Source organism: Aotus nancymaae, unplaced genomic scaffold (genome assembly GCF_030222135.1).
Source record: "Aotus nancymaae isolate 86718 unplaced genomic scaffold, 86718_ANA_hifiasm-v0.15.2.pri h1tg000059l, whole genome shotgun sequence".
Classification (NCBI taxonomy): Eukaryota; Metazoa; Chordata; class Mammalia; order Primates; family Aotidae; genus Aotus; species Aotus nancymaae.
Window position 1 is genome coordinate 61122715 of NW_026988473.1, and position 26506 is coordinate 61149220.

The 26506-nt window shown below is 39.4% G+C and overlaps 1 protein-coding gene across 8 annotated transcripts in view; it reads right to left on the reverse strand.

Annotated features, from left to right (window-relative positions):
• Window positions 1-574: 574 nt before the first annotated feature.
• Window positions 575-26506, reverse strand: part of PAK1 (p21 (RAC1) activated kinase 1) — a 165728-nt gene continuing 139796 nt past the window's right edge. For all 8 annotated transcript variants that reach the window (XM_012469600.3, XM_012469597.3, XM_012469598.3 and 5 more), the window contains exons 9-15: window positions 24456-24504; window positions 19129-19241; window positions 15076-15193; window positions 11722-11821; window positions 10468-10664; window positions 6826-6963; window positions 575-1916 (exon numbers count right to left, since the gene is read on the reverse strand). In XM_012469600.3, coding sequence (XP_012325023.1) covers window positions 1830-1916; window positions 6826-6963; window positions 10468-10664; window positions 11722-11821; window positions 15076-15193; window positions 19129-19241; window positions 24456-24504 — 802 coding nt within the window. In that variant the 3' untranslated portion in view covers window positions 575-1829. The remainder of the gene's footprint in view (window positions 1917-6825; window positions 6964-10467; window positions 10665-11721; window positions 11822-15075; window positions 15194-19128; window positions 19242-24455; window positions 24505-26506) is intronic.

Genomic DNA, 26506 nt, shown 5'->3' on the forward strand with positions numbered 1-26506 from the left:
TTTCCTCTCAAGCACTTACAACTGCAATAATAAATTAATAAACTAGTGTGAACTAGAGCTACAAACAAACTAGGTACATATATCTTAAAAACAATCTCGAGTGGAAAAAAATAAGCACAAAAGAACATATCTATTATGATATGTTTATTTAAAATTCAAAAACTGACAGAACTAAACTTTACTTGTATTGGAACACACCTGAATATAATAAAAGTATAGAGAAAAGCAAGAAAGATATTTCAATAAAAGTCAAGACAGTGGTTACCTCTTGGGTGGGGCTATAATGAGAAAGGGAAGGACAAGATGGAGAAGGTTCTTACTGTCAGTGTTCTATTTCTTGATTTGGTGGATACATGTGTGTTTATATTTAAACAATACAAATGGTTTTGTACCATTTCTATATTTAAAATAAAAGTGTTAAAAAGAATACACATTCAAGTATGTAGTGGTAAAGGGGCATCCGATTTGCAGCTTACCACTCTGAATGGTTCAGGAAGAAACTATTCATTATTTCATATAAAAAATTAGAAAAGGAAAGAAAGAACAAAGAGAAGAAAGAAATGCATACTCCAAGTAGAATATTTTCATCTCCTTTTATTGAAGGAAATAGAAATTTGTGCTGCAGAGGCAGTAGTACCTCAGAGCATGACAAGGTAGTCAATGGGGCTGACATGACAAGCCACAATGCTGGTCAGGGGTCCTACCATAGTGGGAGAACCAAAACCACAAAGATAGCAGGAGGTAGCAAACATCCCCAACACCCAGTGTAAGCATTTCCATTTGCAGAGAGGTTGGCCATGCATGTTAAAAACAGGGTCCCCTCACAGCTGGCAGGGTATCATGTCAGTCCACCAAATCCATCCAGAACTAACACGTAGTCTCTAATTTGGAGATTCTCTCCTGTGACCAAAAGATTTGGATCATTAGAAGATCCAAGTTAATCTTTCAGCTCCTTATCCCAGATAGAAAAAATTCTGAGTTCCTGAAACATCACACAAGTAGAGCTGGACAGGTGCTGATGCCCAGCCTTGCTCTAAAAGTAGTTACTTTTCCCCCCGACTTCTCACACTGCTCACTCAGTATGTGCCCTAGGAAACCTCTCAATGCAACAAGGGACAGGATGGGGGCAGTAGCCTAGGGTATGCAGGGAATCAAAAGGTGCTACATAGCCAAGAGCATTTCACAAGAAACATCATGAGAACACTATTGGGTCAAGGTCCTCCCAAACAGCTGCTAGAAGCACACACAAAGAAAAATGTGGTTATTCCCATGTCAGGATCAGCTGTACCAAAGTCATGGTCCAGGAAGCTGAGCCTCTTCATGTCCCTGGCAGATTATCAAACCCCATGGCATTCCCAAGCTGTTCCAGTTTTCAAGTACAATGAGGTGTTTGGGCAGTTCAGTCACAGAAAAGCAAGCACTAAAGAAATCTCAACTGATTGATTACAAATTGATAATATTATCAAACCATAAATTTATATAGTCAAGAACTAATTGTGGGGGTGGTTATGAAGGAGGTGAGGATTTTGCCATATGGAAGTAAGACTAGAAATATTTATTCATATAAACCCTTGATCATAAACCATCCTCATATCCATGAATTGGGAGGAAATTCCTTATTTAGAAATGGCCATCATCTGATTAGTCATTCAGTTGCAGTTCTCTTCAATGCTGGACACATGGTTTCCAAGGATCAAAGTCTTGAGAGCACTAGATCAGGAAATGGGAGAAGCAAGGCAAGGAGAAGAGGGCATCAGGAGTTGGAACTTCTGAAATGAGCATTTATTTCACAGAAGGCTTGGCAAAATGAGGCTGGGGTGAGTGTGGTTTTAGTGATTGTTCTTTGTTGCCTCCTTTGCTGCAGCAATCAATGGAGTGAGGCTGGAGAGGGGCTTGGCAATCTTCAGGAATTGATGCTAGAAAGGAGAAAAACAGCAAAAGACACATGACTATTTACCATTCTTCCCTAGTAACCATTATAAGACATAAGGGCATCCTTGTTTGTACAAGGCGCTATGTGGAGAGCTTCCAGTCATCCCCAAATTGATGGTCATCTTTAAAACAGACCACTTTGGAAAACTGTTTGGCAGCATCTACTTACAGATAAACATACATCTACCCTATACCCTAGCAATTCCAATCCTAGGTATATTCCTAAGAGAAATGAGTTTGTATATCCACCAAAAGATACAAGCAGAAATGTTCATAGAAAATTATAACCAGAAAAAACTCAAATGTCCAAGAGAATAGAAAAATGCATAGTGTCATATTCATATAATACTATACAAAAAATTACATAGCAATAAAATAAGCAATTGGTACAATGACAGTGGGATGAAGCTCATAGACATGTTAAGGGAAAGAAGCCAGATATAAGCGAGTTCATATTGCATTATTCCATTTCTTCCTAGGTAAGCCTAAATTATGGTGATAATCAGAATAATAATTACCTTTGGGGAAGGTATTAATTGATCATGACCCAGTAGTATATTGCAATACTGCATTTTAGGAGCACTCATCTAGGAATTTATTGTTCTATCCTCAAATCCAATAATGCTAATTCATTTAGTAAAAATTTCAGTAGCTTGGTCCTTTCCCAAACACTTTCACTGGACTGTACTTTGGGCCATACCTACAACCTTTAAAGACTATTTTAGAAGAAAATACTATATGAAAATTGCAGTGGTGCGATCTCGGCTCACTGCGACCTCCACCTCCTGGGTTCAAGCAATTCTCCTGCCTCAACCTCCCAAGTAGCTGGGACTACAGGTGCCGACCACCATGCCCAGCTAATATTTGTATTTTTAGTAGAGACGGGTTTTGCCATGTTGGCCAGGCTGGTCTTGAACTCCAGAACTCAAGTGATCCACCCGCCTCAGCCTCCCAAAGTGCTGGGATTACAGGCATGAGCCACTGTGCCCAGCCTAACAATTCCTTAGGTAATTCTCAGAGTCTCTTATCTAAAACTGGTGCTTTTTTTAAAAAACACATTTAGTAAAAAAGCTTAGTGTCTTAAACATGTAAGATGATTCTTGTATTTGATACAAAATATAGGAACTAGGCTAGTTCATTGGTTCACACCTGTAATCCCAGCACTTTGGGAGCCACAGGCGGTTGGATCACAAGGTCAGGAGTTCAAGACCAGTCTGGCCAAGATGGTGAAACCCCGTATCTACTAAAAATGAAAATAATTTGAAAAAAATTAGGTGGGTGTAGTGGCAGGTGCCTGTAATCCCAGCTACTCGGGAAGATGAGGCAGAGAACTGCTTAAACCCAGGAGATGGAAATTGGAGTGAGCCAAGATTGCACCACTGCACTCCAGCCTGGGTGACAGAGTGAGAACTATCACATTTCCTTTTCTGCCCTGGCTACCAGGAAACTGAGAACCAAATCTGACATGTAAACATAACTACTCAACTCAAATGATGAGCATATCTGATTCTTCTGCCATACTTATAATTCCCTTGATTAGTCATATTGTATATGCACACACACACACACACACAGAAAGAGAGAGAAACGTAGATAGTAATATTCTTTGCTGAGAATTGTTTCACCTTCTGTTGGGACAGAGATATATAAAGAGCTACTGAGAACAAGAAGTTACTATTACTATGAAAGGAATAAAAGATCCTAGCGAAATTGTGAAGATATGAATTCAAATATATATTATCCTATGCATTTCTGTTCATAAGTATGTTCTCAGAGGAGAAACAAATGTGAAGCCTTTAAGATTTAAGATTCTGAAAGTCATGGTTTTGAATATTTACAACATACACCCATAAGTTAAAATGCCAGCTTTCTCAGATCACATGTTTCTACAATTCCCCTCAGTTGAGAGCAGCAGGATCCAACACTGAACTGGGAGGCCTCAGTTTACTTCTCTGTCTAATAAACAAAACAGACTAGATGAGCCCTGAGGGCTTTCTAGTTGTGATACTCTTTGAGCCTATAAGAGCAGTGGCCAAGAGCATACACAATTGAGAGCCAAACAGGCTGAAATCCTGAATCTACTACTTATCAGCTATCATGGAAAAGTTACTAAACACTTGAAACCTCAGTTTCCTCATCTGTAAAAATGACAATAACTGCCGGTGCGGTGGCTCAAGCCTGTAATCCGAGCACTTTAGGAGGTTGAGGCAAGCAGATCGCCTGATGTCAGGAGTTCAAGACCAGCCTGGCCAGCATGGTGAAACCCTGTCTCCACTAAAAATACAAAATTACCTGGGTGTTGTGGCAGGTGCCTGTAATCCCAGCTACTGGGGAAACTGTGTCAGGAGAATTGCTTGAACTCAGGAGGTGGAGGTTGCAGTGAGTCAAGATTGCAGCACTGCACTCCAGCCTGGGCAACAGAGCGAGACTCTGTCTCAAAAAAAAAAAAAAAAAAACTGGCTGGGTGCAGTGGCTCATGCCTGTAATCCCAGCACTTTGGGAGGTCAAGTAGGTGGATCATGAGGTCAGGAGTACAAGATCAGCCTGGCCAATATGGTGAAACCCCATCTCTACTAAAAATAGAAAAATTAGCTGAGTGTGGTGGTGCAAGCCTGTAATCCCAGCTACTTGGGAGGCTGAGGCAGGAGAATTGCTTGAACCTGGGAGATGAAGGTTGCAGTGAGCCAACATTGAGGCATTGCACTCCAGCCTGGAAGCCTGGAAGACAGAGCAAGACTCCATCTCAAAAAAAAAAAAAAGAGAATAACAGAACCTACAACTCACAGAGTTGTTTTGAAAGCTAATATATAAAGTGCTTAGTGCCTAAATATATAAAGTGTTTAGTGCCTAAAATATAGTAAAGATTCAATATAATGCATTTATTACTATTCATATTACCATATCAGGAAGAAAACTTTAGAGGGCATGAACTTTTCAAGAACTATAATTTGGTACTTAATTAACAATGGCATCTCTACTAATCACAGGCTTAGCATATAGTATTTACACATTTTCCAGTGCCTACAATTTCCAGAATACAACTCTTATGAACAGCAAGAGGGGTCCTACATTGTACTAAGAGACTTGTAGTTCCAACAGATACTAGAGACTAATGGGTTACACTTGGCAGAACCCAGCTCTCTTATCTAATAGGCCAATGCTCCATAATCAGTAACCTCAATTACAAAGAGATGCTAAATATGTTACAGAAGGTGATATTCCAATGTAGGTTCTTCCAGCAATTCCATTCAATTCAATAAATATTTTCTGAATACCTATTCTGAGTCAGGTCCTAGGTAAAACATGAGACTGAGGGATTAATAAAATAGAGGTTATAATCCAGTAGGAAAGAGATTCATAATTAACTTTAACACAGGGCAATATGCTAGGTCCTGCCCTGCCCTGCATAAAAACTTTATGCCTTCATAAAGTTGCATGTGATACTATTAAATCACCAGTGGGCAATACAATAAAAGAACTCTAGTTATAAGAAATTGTACTTGAAACATACATGTTAAATACAAATGATGTGGCCTGCCAAAGGCAATTTTTGCAACCATATAAAATTATCAGGTTTAGGCAGGTGGGAGAATAAAAGGCCTGGTAAATCCCTGACTCCGAGTTTCCCCGCAAACTGGCAAAATCTTACTCAACAAGTAGAGTAGCAATGCCATCATCTGAGGATTTCCAATGAAGAAAGTGTAAAGACTCCAAAAGCCACACTCATTAATTGTCTTCTAAACTTATGTTCCACGGATGGGCATGGTTGCTCATGCCATGCCTGTAATTCCAGCACTTTGGGAGGCTGTGGCGGGCAGATCGTTGAGCCCAGCCTGGGCAACATGGCAAAACCCTGTCTCTACAAAAAAATAGAAAAATTAGGCAGGCATGGTGGTTCATGCCTGCAGTCCCAGCTACTCTGGAGGCTGAGGTGAGAGGATCAGCAGAACCTAGAGAAGTTGAGGCTGCAGTGAGCCATGATTGCACCACTGCACTCCAGCCTGGGCAACAGAGAGATACCCTGTCTCAAAAAATAAAACATAAATAAAACTTACGTTCCTTTGCTAAAAATGTATCCTTTGAGCCAATCCCAGCAAAATATAACTTGTGTAGGATTTGGTTGTTAGAGAGCTGTTTCTCACCAAGACTCAAACAAACTGCCAGACTAATTCAAACAGAACATAGGAAGTGCTAATGAAAAATACAAGCAGGCTGGGCACAGTGGCTCATGCCTGTAGTCCCAGCACTTTGTAAAGCCAAGGTGGGCCGATCGCTTGAACCCAGGAATTTGTGATCAGCCTGGCCAACATAGCAAAACCCCATCTCTACAAAGAAGTTTTTTTTTAAAATTAGCCAGGCATGGTGGTGTGCACCTATCGTCCCAGCTACTTGGAAGGCTGAGGTGGGAAGATCACTTAAGTGAGCCCAGGAGAGGAAGACTTCAGTGAGCCAAGATCACGTCATTGCAACTCCAGCCTGGGTGAGAGAGTAAGACCCTATGGAGAAAAAAAAAAGGAAAACAAAGGGAGAAGGAGAGGGAGAGGAGAAAGGGAAGAAAAGAAAAGAAAGGAGAAAGGGAAGAAAAGGAAAGAAAGAAAGGAAAGGAAGGAAGAAAGGAAGCAAGCAAGAAAGCTACATGGAAAGCTCAATAGGTGCTCAGAAAGTAGATTGTAAACTGAGCCTAGGAGAACGTGTACAGGAAGAGGCTAAGAAAATAGTATGAGCAAAGGCCCAGGGATAAAAGTTAGGGCAGTAGAACAGAGTGAGTGTGGGAAGTGGTAGAAGAGAAGCCTAGTTCTATAATATCCAGTACCTTACAGACAAACATGAAGTAAAAAAGGGTTGGTTTAGTGATTCCTTAAATTTGGTGCTTCCCTGCGTAGGGACACTTACCTGCAGCAGCTCTTTAGCTGAACCTCTCTTTTCCACATCCATCTCAAGACAGCGGTTCAGAAAGTCCCGGAAGATAGCTGACAGCTTCTCTGGGTTCTGAAGTTCCGGGGTCCCATTGGTGGCAATGAGGTACAAGGCCTGGCAATAAAGATGGTAAATCACCTGAGCTCCAACTGAGGTTCTCTCTTGTTCCCCATATACACATTCTAGAAATACAGTCAGCTGCTTTATGCTCTAGGATGCAAAGCAGCAGCTGTGTATACATACTTGAAAGAGTACGACCTAAGGATCAGGTTTAACATTTGAAGGCCATGAGACTATGTGCAAGCCACTGAACTTCCAACTTCCCTGTCTGTAAAGTAGGGATGATGATAATGCCCATCTCATATGTCTGTAAAAATATGATAGTGTATTTAAAAGTACTTTGTAAACTTATGAAATGTTACAGACCTAAGGGTTTATTATTATACTTTTTTTTTTGAGACCAGAATCTTATCCTATCGCCCAGGCTGCAGTGCAGTGACACGATCTTGGCTCACTGCAATCTCTGCCTCCTGGGTTCAAGCAATTCTCCCTGCCTCAGCCTCCCAAGTAGCTGGGATTATGGGTGGCTGTTGCCATGTCCAGCTAACTTCTGTATTTTTTAGTAGAGATGAGGTTTCACTACGTTGGCCAGGCTGGTCTCGAACTTCTGGACTCAAGGGATCCACCCCCCTCAACCTCCCAAAGTGCTAGGATTACAGGCGTGAGCCACTGTGCCCAGCCTTATTATTATTCTTGCTTACACATTTGAAGGGTTTATTATCCATTTAGCCTGTTGAGTTAAACATCTGCCCAGCTGCTGGCAGAAATTATTCCTGGTGCATTCAACTCAGTCATCCAAGAACTGATCTCTTCTAGCAGGAGAGGAATATTAAATGTAAGTAAAAACTGTTGCTACCCTGGTCCCTTAATATGAAGCATCTCCTGGGAAAGGTAAAAAAAAAACGTAGTAAGACTAAATCTTTACAAGCACTCAGCACTTAATTCACAAAGTACTTACATAAGCACTGTCTAATTTAATGGCCACAATTAACTCTGGGTAATAGGGCAAGAATTATCATCCTTACTTCATAGATAAGGTTCAGAAACATAAAAAGATATGTCTAGGGCCAGGCGTGGTGGCTCACGCCTGTAATCCCGGCACTTTGAGAGGCCAAGGTGGGTGGATCACCTGAGGTCAGGAGTTTGAGACCATCAAGACCAGCCTGACCAATATGGCGAAACCCTGTCTCTACCAAAAATACAAAAATTAGCCGGGCATGGTGGCACGTGCCTGTAATCCCAGCTACTTAGGAGGCTGAAGCAGGAGAATTGCTTGAACCCAGAAGGTGGAGGTTGCAGTGAGCTGACATCATGCCATTGCAGTCCAGCATGGGCAACAGAGCGAGACTCTGTCTCAAAAAAAAAGTGTCTAAGATCACTCTGTCTTATTTCTAACATACCCCAGCAATCATCATCTTCAAATCTCTCCAAGGCCATTCTAAGGCAGAGAAGAATATGTTGTATGTGGAGTCAGAGGCAAAGCTGGGATCAAAGGGTAGAAACTACAGAAGGGAGGTTCAGTTTTGTGCACTGAAGCAATGTCCAATAATCAGAGGTATCCAAGGATGACATGAGCATGTAGATGACCACCTACCAGCAACAGTGCATAGGGAATTTCTGCACTGGATGGGAGGTGGGAATAAATGAGAAAATAAAAGCAATCAGAATAAATTTCACATTTGCCTACACCAAGACTACCAACCTATTTGCATCTGTGTTGATATGCTCTGTTACAATGGATAAATTGTCCATGCTCACCTAATGTCCTCTACTTCAGTACTTGATCAAACCCCTCTCTCTGACTTAAGGACACCACTTCTATAGTTGTCATTTCCTTCTTGTACACGACCATTTTCCTCCTCTTCACCAAATCGGTCCCATTAGCACATAGACATCATCTTTTAGAAAACCCTCCCTTGACTCCATTTCAAGATAGTGCTCCATTTTTGTTACCTTTCCCAGCAAAATTCCTTTAAGAGAAAAGACACCTGTTTATATATGCCTTCTCAATGTCCTCTTCTTCCACTTTCATTAAATTAATTAGACTTTCATCCCCAGCATTCTACTGATAACTGATTGTCAAGGTCATTAAGAACCTCTACATTGGCAAATACAATGTTCATTTCTCCATCTCATCTTATTCAACTTATCAATCACACTTGACACATAATCTACCCTCCTCCTTCTTTTGGAAGCACTGTTCTTTTCATCTCCAGGACATTTCACCTCCAGGACACTTCTCTGTTCTCTTACACTAGAAAGGCCACTCCTTGGTCTACTTTCCTATTCCCTCTAACCTGTGAACAGTAGAGTAACCTAGAGCTCAGTACTCAAATCTCTTTAACTGTACTCACTCTCTAGGTGAGTAATCTCATCTACCTCTGATTTTAAATGCCAACTATATATTATCTACTAATAAATTTATGTTTACAGTCCTGACCCCTCACCCTTGAACTCCAGAGTCATAAGCCAAACTCTACTCCCAGCTCCACTTAAATGTCTAATTAACATTTCAAATCAACACATTCAAAACCAACTCTTTATTATCCCACTTAAGTATGCTCTTCACCATTTCAACAGATGGCAACTGAATTTTTTCAGCAGTTCAGACAAAAAACCTTGCAGTTGTTCTTGATTCCTCTTTCTCTAATATTCAGTTCATCTTGTCAGCTACTCCTCCTTCAAGACATTTCCTGAGTCTGACCACTTCTCACTTCCACTCCTACCAATATAGTCCAAGACACTACCACTCTTATCTGAACTATTACAATAGTCTCTTGCAGTCTATTTTCCATAAAAGCAGCCAAAATGATCTGTTTAAAACATAAATCAGATCATATTTCTCCTCAGCTCAAAACCTTCGAATGACTTCCCAACTCTGCAAAATAAAATAACTTATGAGAGCAAACTTCCCTCTCTACTCTAAAATAGCACACCTCTTCCTCCATTACTCTCTTAACTCCTTTACTTTGCTTTTGCTCACAGCACTTACCATCTGTTACTATATATTAATTTATTATAATTAGAATAGTTTCTTACACTTGATAGGGACTCAAATAATTGTTGAATAAATGAATGAGTAACTTCTAATATTCCTTTTCTTTGAACACTTACACTTTTTTTTTTGAGATGGAGTCTCGCACTGTCGCCCAGGCTGGAGTGCAGTGGTGCAATCTCGGCTCACTGCAACTTCCGCCTCCTGGGTTCAAGCAATTCTCCTGCCTCACCCTCCCAAACAGATGAGATTACAGGCACCCACCATCATGCCCAGCTAATTTTTTTGTATTTTTAGTAGAGATGGAGTTTCAATATATTGGCCAGGCTGTTCTCAAACTCCTGACCTTGTGATCCACCCACCTCGGCCTCCCAAAGTGCTGGCATTGCAGGCATGAGCCACCATGCCGGGCCTGAGCATTTATACTTTAAGTTCAACAGTGACTACTTGTATCCAGAAAAGGGATCTCCAGGTTGAAAGCCATAGAAAACAGCCTGGATTCCTATTTCCTGGGACTGGAGACAACAGCCCAAATAACTTGAAATAGGACTGGTAATACTCACTCTAAGAGGGTTTTCATTGAGGTATGGAGGCTCCCCTTCAATCATTTCAATGGCCATGATGCCCAGGGACCAGATGTCAACCTTGGGCCCATAGGCCTTTCGTGTCACAACCTCTGGTGCCATCCAGTATGGGGTTCCTACCATGGTGCTCCGTTTGCTCTGCTCTGGGGTTATCTGTGCACAGAATCCAAAATCAGCTAGAAAAGAAAAATAAAAGAATATACAGTTAGGATATACACTCACTTTAATAAGTGTTGACTGTGTGTGTACACACTTAGGTGACAAGCTGTGCCTGGCTCCCAGCTCTCCTATCTTTTGTCCAAAAGTCTCCAAAGTCACTTGACTGCTACCTTCATGTCTAGCTCCTAGCCTATTTCCTATTGAATCCTGAAGAGAAATAGGAAGAATATAAGAAACACCATCTCTGGCCTCCTACCCCTCCTCAAATCAAAGGACTTAAAGTCCAAGCTGCCTATTTTGGTCTTGGATTGCTTGTCCAAATTCTGCTTTGTTCTTGAAAACCATTCTCATGTTCCCAAATCTGGCAACTAGGTCCTTGCCTTATTCCTTGGGCATGAGTCCTTGATTTAAACCCCAATCACCTATGAATAGGCATGGCCCTGCTTTTATGCCTCTGCTTTTATGCCCCAGACCCAGGGCTGCTAGTCGTCCTTCCATAAACTGCCCATCCACCCATGACACAGCCTGTTTGTCTGGACTAATGGTCTTTACACCTTTGAACAATATGTTCTACTTGCAGTGGTTTTTATATTATATTGCAATTATAAATTTATTTAAATTAGGAAGCCTTTGATAGTACAGATTATGTCTTCTTACTTGTCCTCATATCCCTAGAAGGGCCGGCATGTACTAGACATTCAATAAAAGTTTGCTGAATAATTGAATGAAAGAAATTACACAAAATTCTTTTTTCTAATTATCTATTACATGTTTTCCATACTAAATTGAGAACTTGAAGGTAGGGAAAATGTACCCTCAGTGCCCATCATAGGACCTAGCACAGAGTAAGCATTTAGCAAAGTTTTTTGTGGTTGTTGTTTAATGTATACATGAATGAAAAAATAATGAAATTATATCCTATGATTAATACAGAATATAAAACAGCCCTCATATCCCATGAAATAATAAAGACCCTTTGGTGAGTGTTGTAGTTACTATTATATGATTACCATTTCACAAGAGACAGGGCCCCACAGGGAGAGAAGCATTATCATTCTTAAGGCTCCTACTTACTTAGCTTGACAGAGCCATCCATTCCCAACAGAATATTGTCGCTCTTGATGTCTCTGTGAATGACCTGGTTCGAATGCAAAAACTCCAGAGCCTGCAGACACTATTGAAGTGGTGTGGGCAGGGGGAGAAAGAAAGGACATACATATAATACAGAAGACTTAATAGAAAATGAACTAATTCAACCTCTTCACTTTAAAATAAAGGAAGTAAGGCCCCAATGAGTAAAAGGACTTGCCCCAAATCAGTCGCAGAGCCAGATCTAGAACCAAGTCTTCCATCTCCTAGCTAGACATTCTTTTAACACTTCATGCTGCCTTTCACCTTAAAATAGTTTTCTTAAAGAGTTCCTTCAATGTATTTTGTTTTTGTTTTCATTTTTTTAAATTAAATCCTTGATAAAGAACCTAAGGCCCAAGAGAAATTACTGAAAAAAATGGAAAGGATCTGATAATGACAGACTGGAGGAAAACAACAAATAAGGGTCATATTTGAGGAAGCAGACATATGGAAGTGATACCAGAAGCAGTAAGTTTGCAGCATAATCTTATTTTGGTGAGGAGATATGTTGTACTATTTTGGATATGCTGAATTTGACACGTGAAGACAAAGTAGGCAACTGAATTTATGAATCTTAGGTTCCATACAGGGGTAAATATTTACAAGTCATTTGGGAAGAGGTGATTTTTATATAAATTATAGGAATGGTTGAATCTGGCAAAGGGTATAGGAGAAGAAGAACCTTGGAAAACATCTACACTTAGCAGGCAGAATGAGTAACAAAGAGACACAATGGTACAATTAAAATGCCTGGTTCTGCTACTACCTCACTGACTATATAATTCTGGACAACTCACTCTGTTCTCCCATCTATAAAATGTGGGAATCAGATGAGATCATCACAGCTTTTCTACTAAATCAATAATTTGAGTTCACTGACCCAAAGCTAACTTTTAAGAAACTTCTACCAATTAAAAATCGCTAAAGATATAAGCAAACAGGAAAATACTATTTAAATGGTCCTAACCTAATACTTTACTTTCTAAGAATATACCAATGGCTAAATTAAGAATAAACCAATATCCAGAATTGCATTTTTCCTGAAAATGTAAGAGTTGCTCTTCTTAGAAGGTTGGAGACCCAGGTCTCAGGCTATCAGAAATTATGATCAAAAAGAATGATCTTGAGAAATTGGAACTCTCATACATTGCTGGCAGGAATGTAAAACAGCTACTAGAGAAACAGTTTGGCAGTTCCTCAATAGTTGAGTATGGAGTTGCCATATGACCAGCAATCCACCTGTAAGAATATACCCAAAAGAATGAGAACATGCCTCCAGATAAAAACTGGTATATAAGTGTTTATTGCATAATTTTTTATAACAGCTGAAAATGGAAACAACCTAAATGTCCATTCTATTATTTGGCAATAAAAAGGAATGAGGTACTGATACATGCCACAAAATAGATGAACCTTTGAAACATAACCCTAGCTAAGTCAAAGAAGACAATTATAAAAGAGCAAATATTACATGATTCCATTTATATAAAATGTCCAGTACAGGGAAACTACAGAGATAGAAAATAGATTAGTGGTTGCATAGGGCTGGGAGAGTCAGGGCAGGGGACAGGGAGAGTGGCTGTTAACAGATATTAATTTCCTCTTTGGGGTGATAAAAAGGATCTAAAATTCATTATGATGGTGGTTGTACAACTCTATGAATATACTAAAAACTAGTGAATTATATCCTTTAAATGGGTGAATTATATCTCAATAAAGACATTTTTAAAAGGAGGAGATAATCTCTATTAGAACTGAAGAATAGTAATACCATCTATTATACAATATTAAAATTTTTTTCCAAGTGCTGTTTGATCCATATAGCACCCTAAGGTTTATACAGTGTGAATGCTGCAATTTCCATTTAACAGATTAATAATTTGAGGCAAAATGATTTTCCAAAGTATACATATGCATGTATTCTCCACCAGTGAAACTTGGTTCCTGAGGGTGAGGGGGTGGGGTGAAAAAAATCTTAGGTATTACAATGGTTTGTGACCCTCCAAAGGGCCATAGTTTGTACAGCTGAGCTATATATCTGTGATATTAAAATTTAATGGCAGGGAGTATGATTAGGAAAAAGGCTCCTTAAGAAGGAGATAATGAAAAGAAGGTTAAGAAATACTGCATTAGTAGTGGAACAAAGGAAAAAAAGTCAGAACCCCTAAGAATCTCAGCCTGATATTAATTCCATTAATTAATTCCAATTACTTGTGAACATTCTAGATCCTAAAGTTGTGTGCAAAGGTGACCATATTTTCTAGGGCAGTATTGGTTTCACATTTTATTCTTCTTAACACTGATTAAATATACAACTACATAATTTCAGCAGTATGCCTTCAGATCTTATGCCATCAAACCCCAATCACACTATTATACTCATCCCCACAAAATTCTGAGCCTCATCTCATCTTCTATGCTTTCCCTAATTTCCTAACTTTTCTATTAGGTTGGGACAAAAGCAATTGTGGTTTTTGGCTTTTTTGTTTTTTTAAGTAATGGCAAAAACTACAATTACTTTTGCATTATTGGGCCAGCAGAAAGTTCTAGTCTGTCATCAGCAAAACACCCAATACCCTCAATGTGTCTGAATATTCCCTTTATCTTTTTGCTCTAATGGAAATGAAATGTGGTTATTCCCTGAGGATACCGCTTCTCATGAAGGTCTTCTGGAAGGCTTTTTTGTCCGCTTATATCAGTGTATTATTGATTCTAGACATTTAATAGCAATGAGGAGAAAGGGGAGTATCTATTTGAGCTTTGTTTTCTTTTTTATTTTCCTGCAAGTATTTTACCCTAGATTTTTTCTGCCTTGCTTTTTATATATCATTCAGATGTTTACTCAGATCTATAGCAAAATCTTCCCTGACAATCCTGTCTAAAATAGTACTTCCTCCATCACTACCTTCTTACTCTGCTTTATTTTCTTCATAGCACATAAATAAAGCAAGAAAGCAGAATAAAAATGATTACAATATATGGCCATATAATAGAGATAAAGGAATATATTATAATGTGCTTAGAGGGGTTATCTTTAAGATTGGAATTACGAGTAACGTTTTAAAATATATACTTTCTTTTTTCTACAATGGGTAGAATAAAGTTAACTTTAAAGTGAAAAAACCATGGTTATAGAAATGATAAAACACAGGTACAATACAGGAATGATAGAAATGTCAGCACTAATTTCTACCACTTCCACAGATCCCAGGCTGAGATCTCATTGGATAGGGAACTTCAGGAGACAGGAATATGGAGGCAGCTTTCTACCCAAGATAGCTTGGCCCTTGGTCTTACCTCACGGCACACAGCTGCAATCTGGCCTTCATCCATGCAGGTTTCTGTCACCACGTCTGTCAAGGAGCCTCCAGCCAAGTATTCCATAACAACCCACAGCTCATCTCCCACAAGGTAACTGCAGGATTACAGATAAAGGGTGAGAAGGAACAGCACACTGAGCCACAGCACTGCATTTCAAAGGCTAAGTATATACACAGAGTAAAATTACGTCTTAACACAAAGTAAAGTAAAAGGTTCTTTAATTCAGGGAAAAGCAGAATCTGGGGGACAGAATCACTAACTTCGAATCTCTCAAGGATGCCCCTGGAGAAAACCAAGCATACATGTTCTATGAAGTCCCAAAAGGCAGAACTAAGATCACTAACTTAAAATGATATAATAAAATTATATTTCATCACAACACAAAGGAAGACATCCTAAAATTAGAAAGACTGACATGATTCCCACACCTCTAGAAGCATCCAAACATTGGACAAAGATGGGATTTAGAGTCCATGTTACCCAAAGAAGAGAGAGCTACTAAACCTCCCAGAGAGTCCTACCAGATCTGAGATCTATAAGACCAAGTATTGAGTCTTGTTTAAAACTCTGTCCCCAGAGTCCAGCACAGCACAGCAGATGCCAGTATTTACTAAACAAATCAATGAATAAAAGGTAACTGTAAATATTAAATGAAATAATGTTTATAAGTGTCCCTTAAAAGCTGTAAAGTGTTGTATACATAGTCATTATGCTGATAATTGACCTCTATTTTGAATGTCTGTGATTCAAGAATGGAATGAATTTAGCAAGGGCTTACAGAGCCAAAGCCTTTTGATAAGCCAAGACTACCATTTAGTAAGGTATCCCTGGAGAGATTATGGACTGACATGAGTTAGAACTGATAGTTTCACTCAGGGGTTGGATCACTCAGCCCTATTACATGATAAATAAAAAGGTCACTTAGCCTATCTGGTCAATGTTTCCTTACTGTAGAATCAGACGAATGAAAACAAGGCAAGCCTAGAACCCTAAAGTCTTCTGCCAGTCTTGGACATAGAAGCTGGATATTTCTTGCATTGGCTTGAACTGTGTGGTATCATGTTATCTTCATCCTGATATTGGGAATACTGCTGGACAGATGTGGAGACTGTAGGAAGATTTTAACAAATGCACTCAAGCAAAGGGTAAGATTTGAATTCTATTTTTTTTTTTTTTCTTACTACTAATCGGGTACTCTTTCCATAAAACTCTGTGTTCTGATTTATAATTTTTTTTTTTTTTTTTTTTTTTTTTTTTGAGACGGAGTTTCGCTCTTGTTACCCAGGCTGGAGTGCAATGGCGCGATCTCGGCTCACCGCAACCTCCGCCTCCTGGGTTCAGGCAATTCTCCTGCCTCAGCCTCCTGAGTAGCTGGGATTACAGGCACGCGCCACCGTGCCCAGCTAATTTTTTGTATTTTTAGTAGAGACGGGGTTTCACTATGTTGACCAGGATGGTCTCGATCTCCTGACCTCGTGATCCACCCGCCTCGGCCTCCCAAAGTGCTGGGATTACAGGCTTGAGCCACCGCGCCCGGCCATGATTTATAATTTTTTAATGTCCATGATAAATAAACATGACAGACTAAGTCTTTCTTCAACAGTCTCTTTTGAGAGAGAAGACTATGGGGACTTGAACTCTATGGTCTGAATGTTTGTGCCCCTCAAAATTTATATGTTGAAAATCTAATCATTAATGTCATTAGGAGGTGGGACCTTAGGAAGGTGATTACAACATGAGGGTTCTGCCCTCATGAATAGAATTATTGCCATTATAAAAGGGACCACAGAAAACTGTCTTGACCTGTCTACCATGTAGGGGACACAGGAAGACAAAATCTAGGAACAGGAAAACAGGCCCTCACCAGACCCTGAATCTTCTGGCACCTTGATCTTAGACTTCTCAACTTCCAGAACTGTGAGAAATAACTTTGTGTGATTTTTAAGCTACTCAGCCTCTGAAATTTTAGCACCCTGGGACTAAGACATGAACCAAAAGACAATGCAGGATTGGATAAAAAGTCCTCCACAGGCATGAGCCTATTTCCTCCCTGACAAAGAATGCACACTTACAGCTTCATACTCAAACACAGAAAAAACAACTATCAACCTGAACTGAGTAGGGGAAGAAATATGAGGGTCTAAGTGACTATCTCTGGCCACTGACAAAGCAGATCCCCTTTTCCTGGGCCCAACATGTCATTGTCAAAGCTAAGACAATACAGACCAGATTCAGTTTGTCCCAAACACTTTGTGGCTACACACTGTGTCAGCATATTTTCAAAAATTCCATCTCAAAGCTAAAGCCCCAGAGCATCACATATGGATGGAGTTCATCCATATATGATGAAGTTCCCCTCTGGGACATCTCACAAAAACCACAGACCCTCATTTGCAACACCTTCACTGAATGCTCAGGTGAAGGACAACTTCTTCTATGATCTTACAGAGGTGTATTTTTTTCTATACCAGACCAGGAGCTATTTGAGGGCAAAGAGAGCATTATTTACTTCTGATTTCCAGAGTAAAAGCCTCTGGGAATACCAGTAAAGGTATGATTAATAAACAAATCTGTAAGTCTTTTAATCCTACTCCCAGAATACAAATTCCTTCAATAACATGGTCTTATCACGTAGATGCCTCCACTGATGGAGAACTCACCGTTATGTGAGACAGGCCATACTCTTACTGACAGCTTTCATTTTTCCATATCCTGAGCCAAAATCTAATACCCCTGTCGCCTTTGGTAGTTTCCAAGAGCTATATCTCTGTCTAATAAGTTCTGAAAGAGATGATAAGGTACTAACTTTCAGAGGATTGTTCAGACCCAGTCAGGACCCATATTAAGGAGACAGAACATCTCACAGAAGGTTTATTCTTTCCATTATTGGGAATATCAAAGTTCAACTCCTTTCTTCTTTAAGGAAACTGAAGCTTACTAGTGTTTTAGATGCAGAACAAGAAGGCACCGTTATGAAATCTACCAGTAACAGGAAGAGGTAGCTAGGTAGCTGGTCATTCAGTATAAGAGGTAAAGAAATCAGAGCCCAAGATTTAGTACAATTTTACCTCCACCTATGATGTCTCTGAACCCTGGGCAAGAAGCTTAACTTTTTTTTTTTTTCAGGTATTGGAGAAAACAACATATATAATAGAAAGGGCATTAATACTGGTGCTAGGAATATCCAAATTCAAAACCCTGCTTTGCTGTTTTCTGGCTTACTACTCTTGGACAAGTTATCAACATCTATAAACTTCCGTTTCCTCGTCTGTAAAAATATGGATAAAAATCCCTACCTCACAATGAGATATTGTTCATGAAAGTGCTTGGTACAAAGTAAAGCCCAATACAAATATTATCTACAACCACTTTTACTATTTTGAAAAACACAATTTTGGTGAGCTGGAATCATGGGCTTAAATAATAAAAATGGGACTTATTGAAGATAGTGAAAAAGTTCTACATTTCCAGTTTAATGCAAGTTTATGTAAAAAAAAAAAAAAAAAAAACAGAAATTTTAGTTGACTGTAAGCAGACATCCTAAAAGATAAAACAAGAATGAAATCATTAAGCTATGCTGAGTTTAGAAAGAGTCCCACTCTCCCCATAGTGGTCAGATCTCAAATAAAACATCTAGTTTTGAGCACAGCATTTTAAGAGAACATAAACAAACTAGGAGTTATTCAGAAGGATGAGCAGAATAAGGAAACATTAGGGATGTAAAATGAGTTAAGGACCTAGATGTTTGACTCAGGCAGATGGGCTGGTAGGTTTCCCTTAGGCAAAACAAACAGTACTAGGATCAACTGTTAGAAGCTTTATAGTGGTAGAGTTCAGCCTAACACAGAAGGATTTTCTAGCAATAAAGGTGTCCAGCATTATACAGGGACAAATTCAGAGAGCTCAGCATCACAGAAGACTCTTAAATGGAGGCAGTTCTGAGTGCTGACACTGGCCTCTTCTCTAACAGCTTCACAACCAATCAGTCCGAAAGGCCCTATCCCTCTGATAAGACCCACCACTCCATACCTGTCCAAGTAATTCACAATGTTTGGGTTCTTGTTTTCCCTCATGACCAGGATCTCATTAATTATCAGCTCTTTCTTGGGCTGCTGCTGAAGATTCATCTGCTTAATGGCCACCTGAAATCAGAGTATATTCATTGTGCAACCAAAGTCATTCTCATTAACTGAGCACCTACTAAGTACCAGACCTTAAGTACTCAGGAAACAAAGATACAGTCTTAGCCCTCAAGTAATTTACAATTTGTCTATGTAGACCAGTGGTCTTCAAAGTGAGGTCTCAAGCCAGCATCATCATCATCTAGGAGCTTGTTGGAAATAGAAACCTCAGGTCCCACCCCAAACCTACTAAATCAGAAATTCTGTGATGTAGTAAGTCCTCCAGGTTACTGTGATATACACCAAAGTTTCAGAATCAAACTTTGGTGTAGAAAAATACTTTTAAAAATTCACAATAGAAAAGAGATGCTATAACAGAGGTTCATACAAAATGCTACCGAAACACAAAATACAGCAAAAGTCAAGAACTCTTTCAATCTGGCCATGTACAGAGGCTTCATAAAGGGGGAGGTGACTTTCCGAACCTGATGTAGAATGATAAATCAGAGTTGAACAGGTTAAGAAAGAAGACAAAAAGAGGATGAGAGCTCTATCAACAGAAATAAAAACAAATTTCCACACATGAATGTAAGGTATACTTTAGTTGCTAAGGCACTTGGTATCCATTTCTTCTATGTGTCAGGTACTATTATAAGGTGTTCTCAAATTTGTTATTTCATTTAATATTCAAAGACACCTTGTGTGCTGAGTATTATTAATGTTTCAACAGACAAGGAAATTGTGTTTCAGAGAGGATGTGACTTACATACACACCTATTCAATAGCAAAATCAGGATTAGAACCCTCAAAAGGGATGCCAAGTTATCTTGTACATGTAGCCAGATTAATTTTCCCCCCACAGTATACATATGATAACCTTGTTCAAAAACTTACATGGCTCCTGGTTGCCTAGAAATGTTTCTCAGAACAATATTTAAAGTTCGCATGATCTGGCCCCTACCTTACTTCCAGCTCTATTCCTTCACAGAGGAGTGTTCATGGAGAACACTCCATGTTCTCCCTAGTATCTAGTCCCCTTTCCTTTGTTCAGAATCTTCTCTCCCTCTAGAATAGTCTGTATCATTTCCACAAAAGCTACTTATGCTTTGTATCAGGCCAAAGGAAACTTCATTCTCCAAACCCAATATGCCTTTTCCCTTCTTTAAAGTCCTATAAGATCATATTTATCCCTCTCTTATGGAACTTAAAACTTGCTACCATGTATAATGACTAGTTAGGGGTGTGTAGTGATTGAAAGCCCAGAATCCCCAATGCCAAACACAGGGTTTTACACACATAGAGCTGGTGCTCAACAAATGTCTGCAGAAAGGAAAAGGGCAACAGAGAAGTCAGTAAGTTGGTAAGTACTTTGTTTTTAAATAAAAACAACAAAAAACTAGCAATAGGCTCCTGTATCTCATAGGAATATACTTTAAATTATTTGCTAAGTGTTCATTTTGTAGAGCTATTTTCTCTTTTTCCTGCTTAGTAGACAAAAACACGAGCATCTAATAGAACTAAGTTGTCTTTTCAGAAACAGCAAGAAGTATAAACAAGGAATGATTCAAACTTTTATGTGACAAATCCCTGACTCTATTATTTCTTCAAGTCAAGAATGGAGAGTCTTCTGCAGAGACCAAGTTAATCATTAAGAATAGAAGTAATTCTGTTAAAAAATCTGATCACCTCCATTCCCTGCCTCAAGTAAGGAAAAATTGCTTTGGAGTGGGGTTCCCTGTTAGGTCAGGCTTCTGGTCTGGCTATAGCTCTCTATAACAGCTGAGCATTAGTTTTTCCCAATATTTGAAAAGCAACATGCTGATCTAAGGATATTAAGTATAGTTAGCCCTTATCACACACATTAAGGACTGGAGCCAGAAGAATGTCTTTGGAGTTACTCATGCCATCTTGGAGGATGGGACACTGCTTATGAACCTCACAGTGGTCACTGCTGGCAGCAGCAAGGGAGGAGAGGCAGAAAGAGACTACTAACATGGAGGCTCTCTCTTTTTTGTTTTTTTTTAGAGACAGAGTCTTGCTCTGTTGCCCAGGCTGGAGTGCAAAAGTGCGATCTTGGTTTACTGCAACCTCTGCCTCCCACATTCAAGTGATTCTCCTGCCTCAGCCTCCCGAGTAGCTGGGATTACAGGCATCCACCACTATGCCTGGCTAATTTTGGTACTTTTAGTAAAAACAGGGTTCCACCATGTTGGTCAGGCTGTTCTCAAACTCCTGACCTGGTAATCCGCCTGCCTTGGTCTCCCAAAGTGTTGGGATTACAGGCGGGAGCCACCACACCCGGCCAGGCCTAGCTATGGGCTAGGCTAAGTGTCCTTCACCTAATCAGACCTCACCTGATAGGAGATAGCATTCCTATAACAGAAAAAGAACTGGGCTTGAACTCTGAGGACTTAAGCTCAGGACCTGACTGTCACCTACTGACCTTGACCAATCACAAGCTCTCTGAGACTCAGTCTCTTTATCAATGCACTGAAGTTAATCTCAACCTTGATTCTCCTCTTCTCAGGATTGCTTTGAATACCAAGTGAGACGATGGCCAATGCATTACATGTAAGTAATAAGTAAATAATTTAACCAATAAAGTTAGACGACAATGAAAATGGTAATCATAGTAATAAAGTATTTAATAAGTACTTGGCACAGCAACCACTCTCCCACCACTACTGTGTGCCAGGCTCTGTGCTAGACGTCCTACTTATATTATCATAGTAAAACCTTACAACCCTGCAAAGTAAAAATTATGACCTGTATTTTCAGGTAAGAAAACTGAGGCTAAGATTTGCAAGAAAATTCTAAGGTCATAACCAATGCCCACAGGTCCACGTAACTCCAAAGGCTCTTTCAGTGTGTTATACACATTCTCTCTAAAAACACGCTTGAAAAATAATTGTTGGATCTGTAACTGGAAGACTTCCCAGCACTAACATTCTTCCTATATGTGAGACAATAGCTCTGCCCTTCTAAGCTGGATAACCCCCAATGAGCACTCACTGGCAGAGACTGAGAGCATTCCGCCAACTCCACTAAAGATTTATACTCCTTGGGACAGGAAATGAAGCCTTCCTCACCACACTGCATTAGCCACCCCGATGGACTCCCTTCCATTCATAGTTTTGTAACCACAAGGCAGGCACACAATAAATTTAAATTTCTCTTTCTTCTGGCCAGCTTCTCACATAGTCAGCCTCCAGGCCTTCCAGGAACCACCATCATCACCTACCTGCCTCCCATCAAGGGCTGTAAGGCCTGAGAGGCCAGAAATGTGACAAGAGACTCTGTTATCTAACCTTAGCTCTGTTGTGCTCTTATGGCCCAAAACACATAGGATTAAAAGCCAAAGATTCTAATCCAGTGCCTGCTAATCACTGACAGTACAACTTTGCAAAAAAGTTATTTATACACCCTGAGCCTCAAATTCCTCAGCAGTAAAAAAGAAATAATATTACCTACCTCATAGAGTTCTTTTCAGGATTGGTATAGCCTTCTCTTTTTTATCTCTGCATCATATTCACCATCATTAAAATGCCATGATAATACTATCCTTCCTTCCTCACCATTATTTTTACTTTAAGGCAGATTCCTGTCAATATTACAAGACTTTTATATGTACACAAAGGAAATTATGGTCTCTTACATTTACATATGATTTTCATGTCTGAGAACTTTCACAGAGTTCTTAGCATAAGGTGTGGCATAAAGCAAATGCTTTGTGGAATACATACATATGTATATGAGTAAAAATGAATAAATATGAGTATGTAGTTCATAAAGTTTATAATGCATTTTCACATGTATTGCTTTACTGAATTCTTTCAACACTTTTGTGAACATTTTATCATGTACATTTTATAAATAGATAAAATTCAGGCTCAAAGAGGTCAAATAACTGCCCAAGGTTATATAAGTAGCTAAAGGCTTATAAGCGTCTAGGTCTTTGGATTCTGACGTCAAAGAACAATGAATAAATCCTTAACCATAATAATGATTTTTAAAAGTTGGCTTACCCTAAGTAGAGCCTTAATATTTGGCTTTAACACTTTCAAAACTCATGAGAGCCTAGTAAGATATGTGTTACCCCTATTAACTGTGACTTCTCCAGGGTGCCACATGGTTTCAACCACCAAAAACATAGACACGTTTCAAGCAGCCTCCCTCAGAGAAGCCCAACTCTATTTTCATTGGAAGAGGGGGTGCCTCTCTCAACTGCTGTGTCCCAGTATTCTTCGAAGTAAGCACTTCTTCTGGGCAGCTGCTATGTACAGTTCACTGGCTGACACTCCTCTGCAACCAAATATTAGAATGCAAGGAAACCTCAAGTACTCTATATTCCCTTCATAGCTTCCTTTTACTGAAGATAAAACCTTGGGTCAGCAGGCTTTAGCAATAAGGTTAGAGTTCTCCTGGCTTAATGAAATGAGAGGGACAAAAAGCTGCTTCCAAATAAACGAGGATTTCACTGTTCAGTGGAAAGTAAAGGTAGGACCAGTAGATTAGAAGTCAAGAGACATGGTTTACATCTCCTCTATATCAGATTTCTCTCACAAGCCCCAAACGTGTATAAAGCAACTATCCACTTGACAATCAGGCAGTATCCAATTTCTTTTTTCTTTCTCCTTGAATATTACTAATTTGTAAGTAATGTTCACATCCAGTCAATCATCTAATCCTGTCGAACCTACCTGCTAAGTATCTCTCAAATCCATCCACTTCCTTCCATCTAATTATGTCATCTTAGTCCAAACCTTAAGTTTCATCATGTTGCCTGCTATCTGGCTCTAGTATACTATAGTAAGAAACTAGAAATGTTCCACCTGGGCACGGTGGCTCAGGCCTGTAATCCCAGCACTTTGGGAGGCTGAGGCAGGCAGTTCACCTGAGGTCAGGAGTTCGAGAGCAGCCTGGCCAACATGGTGAAACCCCATCTCTACTAAAAATACAAAAATTAGCCAGGCGTGGTGGTGGGTGCCTGTAATCCCAGCTACTCAGGAGGCTGAGGCTGGAGAATGGCTTGAACCCAGAAGGCAGAGGCTGCAGTAAGGGGAGATCGCCATCACACTCCGGCCTGGACTACAGAGTGAGACTCTGTCTCAAAAAAAAAAAAAAAAAAAAAAAAACCTAGAAATGTTCCTGTTGACCTAAGAAGGGCTAAAAATTAATCCCAAATAAAGAGAAATAGTAGAACTGAAGGAGCAACAGTGGGCAGTGGATACTTACCTCCTGTCCTGTGGCCACATCCATTGCAGTGTACACGGTGCCTGAAGCACTGAATAGCAGGTGGGAGAGAAGGAGGGAAAAAAGCACAGTGTTCAACAAAGTGATATTTGTCAAATGCAGCTCTACATACAATCTGGCAGTGTGAGTGTTAAAAATAATAGGAGCAAAAATAATTCTCTCCCTGCAGCTCTCCCATTCTTATATTTAAGAAGCCATAAGTGGTAGTAAAGAGAATGTAGGTTCTAGTGGCCAAGAGACCTGAATTCCAACCTGGTACTTCTACCTAGTATCATCTACTAGGCAGGATCTTGAGAAAGTCATTTAACTTCTCTGAGCTTCCCTTTCTTCATTTGTGAAGTGGGTATAAGAGCATATAAGAGAATTTCAATTGATTAGTTCATGTAAAGTACTTAGCCAATTGCATAACATATAATGGATGTTCAATATATACTAATTTCCTGTTCCTGCTAGCTTCCCTCCTCTCCTCCATCACCCTTGGCAAGTGGCTCTAATTTCTTGTGGTTTCAAACTCTTCATCTATAAAAGGGATAAGATTAGATCTATGATTTTCAACTGCAGGGTGAGAGGTGAAGAGAAAGGGGCCCTGGGGAGAATTTCAGAATGTGTTTGGGGATGGGGTGGTGGGTCTTATATATTTATCAAAAAGAGATATGGACTTCTGGGGTGTCAGTAATGTTCCTTTTCTCAATCTGGGTACTGATTACATGGGTGTGTTCACTTTTTGAAAATTCATTGAGTTGTACACTTACGTATGCTATCTTTAGTAAAAATTTACATTAAAAAACTATAAATAGTAAAAAAAAACATAAAAACTTGAAGAACCATATTGAATAATCTAAAATAATCTCAAAGTACCCTTCCCACTCTGATATTATAGGATACTATGACCCTTTAAAATAAAATAATGTTTTTCAACCATTTATTCCATCAATAGGATATGTGAATTTTGTTTTCTGTAGTTTGTATTATAAAAGTGGTTTTTAGTTTTCATTTTTCAAATCTAAAATATTAAATATACTCTTTCAAACATATATGCTCCCAGAAAACATGATAGTACCTCCACCCCACCCCCAAGGTAAGACCAACCCCACTAGACACATGTGTGTACACATATGTATGTAAGTATATACACATTCATATATACAGACAGAAGAGGGGAAGAAATGCTAGAAATAATGCTAGGAAAGTAATCACGTCCATTCAAAATAACTAAAACCCCCAATTTATGCTTATAACCATAAACCCTGTATATTTGTATGTAAGTAATTTGTAACATATATTTGTACCTGTACATGCCATATGTTAGGTACATATAATGCAATTTGAAGAAAATTAAAATTCTGCTCTATTGCAAGAATGCTTTCTAGGCAAGCCCTGAAATTATAATTCCTGGAGAAGTCAGGTCAATCCAGGGGGAAAAGTCACTTATAAGCATGCCTTGCAGCTAGAAACTATGGTCACCAGCTCCCTAACCATCACTCTTTAGTTGGGACCCTAGTTATATGCCTGGAAACTGTGGTTATAACATATTAGCTATCAAATAAAGATTGGATGACTTGCACGGGTAGTTATTTCTTCACTGCCTGATTATCCTGCCTCTAGCCAACTTCTGTTATAAAGCTGGTATCTGTCTTTCTATCCCCATCCCTTCCCAATCCTACTAGATGTACTATTCTTAAAGGACAAACATGCCCAAGCCCCAGGGGACTGGACATTTGGGGACTGTCTCCATGATTGTAAAGTTCTAGAAAGCTACTCAGGCCCAGTGGCTAATACCTGATAATTTCTAACTTCAATAGACATATAATTAGACATATGAATTCCAAGTCCAAAATAAGAATCTTAAGGTCTTAAAAGAGAAATAAAAGCAAGCAAAAATTACAATACTACCAATTCATCATATTGGTGTGGCACTTATATTTTTAAAATTATGGAATGTGGAAATATCAGCATAGGTGCTTAATAAATATTTCATTCTTCCCTTAGCACTAACAGACCTGTCAAGTAAGCAAGGAAAGAACTTGTGCAGA